Source organism: Propithecus coquereli, unplaced genomic scaffold, assembly GCF_000956105.1.
Source record: "Propithecus coquereli isolate 6110/MARCELLA unplaced genomic scaffold, Pcoq_1.0 Scaffold32, whole genome shotgun sequence".
NCBI lineage: Eukaryota > Metazoa > Chordata > Mammalia > Primates > Indriidae > Propithecus > Propithecus coquereli.
The window spans coordinates 7,310,265-7,317,917 of record NW_012148841.1 but is presented as its reverse complement, the minus strand read 5'-3'; the positions used below and the strand labels follow the sequence as shown (position 1 = coordinate 7,317,917).

The window sequence follows — 7,653 nt, the reverse complement described above, 5'->3', positions numbered from 1 at the left end:
GTTTATTCTTATTATTCATCACTTATTTATCAGATATAGGAAGGATTATTACCCTTGAGAGGTAAGGGAATAAACTGAGGATTGTGAACAATCATTACTCAAGAACAAAAATTTAATTTACCAACTTTTCATAAACTTTATAGTATCTCAGGAGTCTCAGGAACTAGAAAAAAATACTGTCTTTATGTATAAATTTTATTCACTTAATAAATGGATAAGGAACCATTTGTAAGACTATTCGAGCTAATCAAAAGGTGGAGGTCAAGAAGAAATTAAAAATGTGGAAAAAGAGGAAACAGAAGAATAGAGAGAGAAAGCAATGCCAAATTTAAGAGTATATAATAATGTTAGCACTTTAACATACTAGTTCCTAAAAATATTTCATAAAAATATTCTGTTTTGGTTTTAAGTTAAATGTGCATGCATTATAAAATGAACTCTTGAATACTCTGCAATTTGTTGAGATCTTATGTTTTCTTAGAACCAAAATTGTGTTTGAAAAGATTTATCCTCTTAATTGAAATCAATTCTATAAGTTTGTGTAAATACCTGGTATACAGTTACGTGGCAAAAGACCCTGAAGAATTTATAATACTATGATTAACATGGAAGGGAGAGGATAACAATATGAGAAGCCAGGACTACATTAATCCTTATTTTGTCCTTTTCTTTCATCATCAAGTCCCCCTAACTTTCCACTGGCTCACTCTATGAGATTTTCTACACCAACCTGCAGGGGTATTCCAATGGAAGTTATTTAAATTTCACATTACTAAGCGTTCTCAGAATTACTGAGGGAACCAATTGTAATGTAAAAAGTTGTTGCAATATCATTCTTTTATTAGGATTTAGGAAGCTGGTAATTGGCTCTGTAATCTTGTTCTGAGATCAGAGTATGCTTTTCTAGGAAAATGATTTTCTTTTCAGAAAGTTACCATGATTTTGCTAGAGAACTGGTTCCTGGTTAGAAGTTTTGCCATAAACCTGTTGTGTGGAGAGGGTATACTGGTGTAGAGAAGCAGCTTTCAAATTATTTTTTTAGTTTTTACTGAAACTAAACAAAGTAAATATCTGGTTCAAACAAAATATTACCTATAAGTCCAAAATAAGACATATAAAAACTGCTCAATTCTGGGTGGAGTGGAAGTGGGAATAGGGCACAGCTCTGTTCTTTGCTCATCCCATTCATGCATGAAGCATTTTCTATTGCACCCCTTAGAGTGTGGGCAGCACAGTTGGAAAAACCATCAGTGAAATATAAAGATCAGTAGATTAGGAACCAAAAGACTTAGAGTCCCAGTCCTGCTATCAGCAAGCTGTATTACTGAAACTCTGTGGGTCCAAATTTCCTCATCTGTGAAATAAGGAGATTGAACTAGGTCTCTTTCAGCTCAAATATTTGAGGGAACCATTAGCAACCACAATGTAAATTACAAAACTTCTGTGCTTTATTTGTTCACTACTGCAAAGTTAGATGCTTACTGAAACGTAAAATTTGCATTCCTACCTCAAAGTTCTAAGTGTCAGGATTTTTTTTTTTTAACCTTAAAAATTAAAGGAGTTCTGTGAAATTTACAATATAAATCTAAAATATCTAATTGTCCTGGTCTAAGCAATTTCACTATTTCCTTCTTTCTTCATTTGGAATAATCAGTGGTATTTCACTGATTCATTCAGCAAACAATATTGAGTGCCCACTACCTGATAGGCACTGTTAGGTATGGAGATGAATAAACAATGTCCACTACTCTCCTCCAAAAATACAAAAGGTAAGGTGTTCTTAACAATATGTTCTTTCAACAGAACCTTATTGATTGTAGGTGATGCTGCATCTTTTCTAGATGATAGGGATGGCTCTGCAAAGGGACATTTAAAAAGTAAATGAAAAGTGAAGTAGTACTCAGAACTATGTATTTAAAACAAGGATAATTTCTTCAAGCAGAATGCTTTGTTGCCGTTGATCTTTGATCAACTTGAACAAAGAGAAATTAATTTTATAGAGTATGAAAGCGCTTTTGCTTTCCCGATAAGCAGAGTATCTCTTAAACATGAAGATGGTTCCACTGCTCAGAGGAAGGCTATCTCCCAGGTGCCACCCATGTTACCCGAATGATTCTGGATTACTACTGGTTTCTTCAGGTGGATTGGGGTCAAGAGGGAAGAGTTTCGAATGAAGATGTCAAAAGAAGCCTTTGAGGATTTAGATGGGAATTGTGAAAGGCCCATTCCCTCTAGACTTAAACCCAAATCCCCTAGCTCTGATACCAGCAATATCCTTTGGGTAACTCTCCCTTTGTTATGCAGACTGGTAGATCTCCCAGCTCAACCCACAACTGCACACTCACTCACCCTGAGAGTGACTCTATCCAAGGTGGAGCTGCCATCCACCTCTTACTCTAGACAATGGCAACGCTCATAGACCCACTCAACTGTTGACTCGTGTTCAAAGGCCACCACCATCACCCATCCAAGCACCATCTTCCAGGAACTGGCCTCTCCCCCATTAGTCCCCGCCCCTCTTCTGAGAGCACCCAATGGGTGGAGTCGGGGCTGTGGTGGGAGGGGCCTGAGGCGGGCACATTTAAAGAAAGGCAGCGGGGGGAAAGGAGGCAAGAGAGAAGAAGAAAGAGAAACCAGCCGTCCAATGACAAAGCCCAGGGGTGGGCGCCGGCCGCCATCTTGTACCGGGCGGCAGTACATTCACCCGCGTCCTCCGCCCTCGGAGGGGGAGGGGCGGCGGCGGAGGCGAGAAAAGTAGCGAGACGCGCCGGGCAGGAGGCGCCAGCAGCAGCAGCCGCCGCCGCGGAGCCGGACGCGGGCGGGGACGGCGGCGGCAGAGGGACCCGGCGAGCGCGGGCGGCCCCCCGAGCGGCCTTCGATGCGGCGCAGCGTGAAGAGGCGGAGGCGCCGGCCCCCGGCCGCCCCGGTTGCGGACGCCCGGGGCGGCGGCTTTAGGGCAGGAGGAGAGGCCGGGCTGGAGGCGCGGGAGGAGAAGGTGGTGTACTCGCGCTCGCAGTTGTCGCTGGCCGACAGCACCAAGGCGCTGGGCGACGCCTTCAAGCTGTTCATGCCCCGCAGCACGGAGTTCATGAGCTCGGACGCGGAGCTCTGGAGCTTCCTCTGCAGCCTCAAGCACCAGTTCTCCCCGCACATCCTGCGCAGCAAGGACGTCTACGGCTACTCCTCCTGCCGGGCCCTGGTGCCCGACCCCCCGGCGCTCCCCTCCGCCCGCGGCCAGACGCGCCGGCCCGCCCCGCGCGCCGCGGCCAGAAGGAGGCGCCGTGGAGTCCGGGCGGCAGCCGCTCGCAGGAGGAAGCCGCCGCCGTCGGCCCCGGAGGAGAACTGCCCGGTCAAGCCCGTTGCCCCCGGGCCCTGCTTCGGGGGCCGCACCCTGGAGGAGATCTGGAGGGCGGCCACCCCGACGCTGACCACCTTCCCCACCATCCGCGTCGGCAGCGACGTGTGGGGCGAGCGCAGCCTGGCGGCGGCGCGGCGCAAAGCGCGCCAAGTCCTGCGAGTGAATCTGGAACCCATGGTGAGGCTCCGCCGCTTCCCCGTGCCCCGGGCGTGAGGCACGGCCTCGAGGGCGCCTCCTGCCGGCCCCCGGCCCTGGGACTGAGCTTCCGCCTGGAGGAATGAACAAGTTGTCAGTCGAGTGTTTACAGATCCGGCCAGGACCCCGTCCCCTAGTGCACTTTACGCGCGAAGAAGTCACCGGATGGTTTTCCCTGCCCCGCGCCCGCGGGTCGCGGCGCCGCCGTCTGGGACTCCGGGGCACGTGTGCCCTCTGCTTCCTCCCAGCACCGGGTCTGCGGAGGGAGGAGACAGCTGGACCCGCGGGGGAGCTCCCTTTTTTTTTTCCTAACCCCAGATTGAGACGTCTCCAGGACTATAGGGGCAGATCCGTTTTCTCCCTTTTGGACTCTACCTCACTGGTCTGGAAGTCCTCCGAAGAAGTCATTATTTTTCCAAAGGAATTTGGTTTCGTGCTTGTGTAATAAAGCCAGAATTTACTTGCTCGTTATCCCTACCTTTTTCTTTTTGACTGCCACCCCTCTTTCTGGACGAAAGATCGAACATGTTTTGTGGTGTTGCACTAGTTTGTGCTCAGGGTATTCTGAATCCCACTCGTTTCCTAATTTTTACTGGATTCCAAAGCTTTGACCAAGGATATTTTTTAAGAGGTTCAAGCTTGTGACTGTTAGTAGTGCAAGGATTTGTATGGCTTTGAATTTCATGGGCTCAGTGATTACAAACAAAGAGATGCAAAGTACAACTGTTTAAACATTTTTAAGGTGTTTCTAAAGATTTTATATTGAAATTTAATGTTTATATTTACTGAGCTCCTAAAGAAAACGGTAGAATACACATATAAAGTTTTGTTTAGGAAAAGTAGACTTGTTAAACTCTTTTTAATTGAATAAAAATTAAAGTGCATTGAAACCACATGGCTTGTGATAAAAAAGAATAAATTGTGAAGGATTGGTGTTGGTTACAGGAATGACTGGAATCCAGTTGGAGATGATTTGGCCCCATGTCCTGGTCTAACATAATATCCAGGAATATTAATGCGAGGATAATTTATTTTAAGATGGGAGTTGCATAGGAGAGATGCATGTGTGTAAACATTGTGATTAAAATGATGAACAGAATACCCATTAGAATTACCGGAACTATTGATCTAGAGGGGTGGGGGGCGTTTCTTGGTATCAAATAATTGGTTGAGGTAACTTTGGACAAAATAGATCTTTTTATTTCCTTCTTTGTTTTTGTTGTTGGTTAACAAGAAATGTCTGGACTAATATTCATCAATTTTATAAACGTGACAATTAGTTGACTTTTTTGTCCCATGATTTTTTTAATCTTCTTTCCATTGATAATTATGTTTGCAGTTCTGGGTCTTTGTTTGACAGCTGAAGACCACAGGAATCAAACAGGCAAGCCACACAAAATACTGACCCTTCTTTTGTACTTTTATAATACTATTTATACCATATGGCCCAGTGTGGAATTCTTGATTATACAAGTGCCTTTGGTCGTTGGTGGCAGCAAGACTTAATAGTTTTTAGCCAGTGGTGCCACAGTTAGCTTTTACTGCAATACCTAAAGGGTCAAGTAGTGTTTTGTACCACTGTTATTTCAAGTTGAAGTATTCTGCCATGGAACGATCCGTACTGGGCTGGAACTTGACATGTGAAATCCTCAATGCTAAGGTTTATCTGTGCTTGGCAGCTTCTTATAAGAATAATGAGTTGCAATTTTGACTCTACTATTCCTAGAATTCAAATGGCATAGCTTTCTGAAATGAATATTTGAAGTTTAATAGTCCATAGTAGCAGTATTGTGACTTTGATTTCAGTGTTTTTATTTTGTAAAAAAAAAAAAATATGCATATATGACTTTATGCCAGTTTCCTAGTAAGCCTCATAGTCTTTTATTCACTACTCAATGATAATGCATTGTTATAAACACTGTCACACGAGTCAATAAAAAGTGAATAATTACCTAGAAGATGGATAGTGTTAAATTATATATGTATGATAGGAAGCTTAGACATACTCTTTTGATTGATAGCTTCCATTGCCAATTGTATTTCAGATACATAGGGTTTTCTTCCCCAAGAGATACTAACTTTTATAGCTAACTAGCAGCTGAAAAAACCCATATTTGTACCACTTCACTATTGTATATAGTTTTATAATAATTAAAAAATCCAGTGGCCATATTAGAATGTAATTTCAACATATAGCTTATCTAGATAGTTTCCCAGAGAATTTTGAAATGAGGCTTAGCTGGGAAGATAATTTTGCTCAGCACACAACTGAAACATAACCATTGATACCAAGCATTTATTTTTACTGAGATTCTTGACATTTTTTCTCATTATGCCTTGTTACTTTAGTGCACTTGAACTCGCATAAATGCTTCTTTGGATTATTTGGGGTGTCTGATTTCAGTTTGGAAATGATTGCCCATCCTAAATTCAATATGGTATTCATCTGGGCTATTAAAAAATAATGTCATTTCTAGTTTGTGAAATAAGATGTAAAAAAATCTTTATTTTTGCCAAGTTTTCTTTAGCAAAACCTATGTTACGACTTCTAAAATGTGAAGAAACATCTAATATAGTTGAGTAGTATAGTAATAGAAAAGTGAAAGTATTCCATAGGTACTTTTGGGCAGAATGTGAAAAGAAACTTGGCACAGTGGCCTTTATGGAGAGGCATCCATTTACTGTCTCTAATGTGAGTCTGAAGCTTAGCTTGTGTATAGTTTTTAAAAGAACTCCCATGATCTTTATTCATTCTCTTGCCTTCTCTTATATTTCATGTGGCACAAGTAGAGGGGAAGCTAGGAGGAAATCTATCACCTTGCTATGTTTTTATTTAATTTTTAACTCTTGAGTGCCTCAATGTGGTGACTGGCACCTCAAATAACCCTTTGAGATTCCTGATGTCATTTTATCCTCCTTCCTGTCAACCAGCAACTTAATTTTACGTTACTGAAACCAGTAACGTCATGATTGTTGAGGGCAAGCTTCATTGTTGATAGTGCAAAGTGTCGCTGTTGTGGTGTGTATTTATTTTGTCCAAGTTTGAGTACACTGTTGGACAAGTGTAACTTAAACTGGTGATCGACACTTATTGATTTGCTATGTGCAAATGATAGTATTATTTTCCAGAAAACTCTAAAATAAATAAACCTTAAAAATATCTGAATACAGAAAATCTGAGCAATTTTGAACTCAAATTTTTTGTTGTTTTAAGGGTTGCCACAGCACTCTTTCAACTGGTGGTTTTTAATGGATGCATATGCTTAATATTTACTTTATTGGTGTGTTTAAAATATTTTTTGATAGACTGTTTTGTCTTAAGTGCATTAGAAAGCAATTGTTTGTAATGGAACCGAAGTGTTTCCCTGGACAGTTTAATGTGCATATGATTAAGATTTACAATCTGGTTGTACTTTGCTTTTTAACTTATTAACTGTAAATAAATTTTAGAGAATACACAGTGTCCGGTTTGTCTAATGATGTTGAAAATTTTTGGTATTGGATTTTATGTTTGCATGTGAATCAAAACATCTTAATTTGCAATTTGATAAAGTTTGACTTTTTTGTAAGCTTCAAACTCCTGGAAATCTCAAGATGTGTGTTTTGTGTTCCATCAATTCTTTAATTATCTAGTGAATCTCTAGCAGTGCTTCAAGCCCCAGCCATTACCCAGTTTGCCAGCAATAAAAACTCTGTTAAAAAATGCATTAAAATTCAGGGTTCTGGATCATGACCCCAAGTCTCCTTGTGGTGATGACAAAAGGTCTAAAGCTCTCTCCCGTTCTTTCATATTATGGGAGAAAGTAAGAGCTCTCTGTATAAATAGCAGCAGTAAAGGCTGTTCTACGGAATAAGGGTAGGGCTAGAATTTTCATTGTAGTCTAGAAGGCAGAAGTGGAGCAAACTCCACAGCGAGGGCAAGATTCATAGTACTGTGTGAGCTGTATTTGTATTTTGAGCTGTATTTGTCTTTGTACCCAAGTTCCTATTAGTAGTTGGAGGCAGCATAGTGTAATAGCTGTGGAGTTGTGGGGCCTGGGATGGAATTAGGCATGGCTTCATGACTTGCAAGTGTTGGGACTCTAGGTAAATTAGTGACT

General features: G+C 41.9%; 1 protein-coding gene across 1 annotated transcript; it reads left to right on the top strand.

Moving 5' to 3' along the window:
* The first annotated feature begins 2,627 nt into the window (after nucleotides 1-2,627).
* On the top strand, nucleotides 2,628-7,011 carry CCDC71L (coiled-coil domain containing 71-like). The gene has a single exon (XM_012650368.1). It carries the CDS (start codon nucleotides 2,879-2,881, stop codon nucleotides 3,569-3,571), a length of 693 nt encoding a protein of 230 aa, XP_012505822.1. The 5' UTR covers nucleotides 2,628-2,878; the 3' UTR covers nucleotides 3,572-7,011.
* Nucleotides 7,012-7,653: the final 642 nt, after the last annotated feature.

What these genes read in the sequence shown, in the direction of transcription:
- CCDC71L (XM_012650368.1), top strand. Translation starts at nt 2,879, where the DNA reads ATGCGGCGCAGCGTGAAGAGGCGGAGGCGCCGGCCCCCGGCCGCCCCG.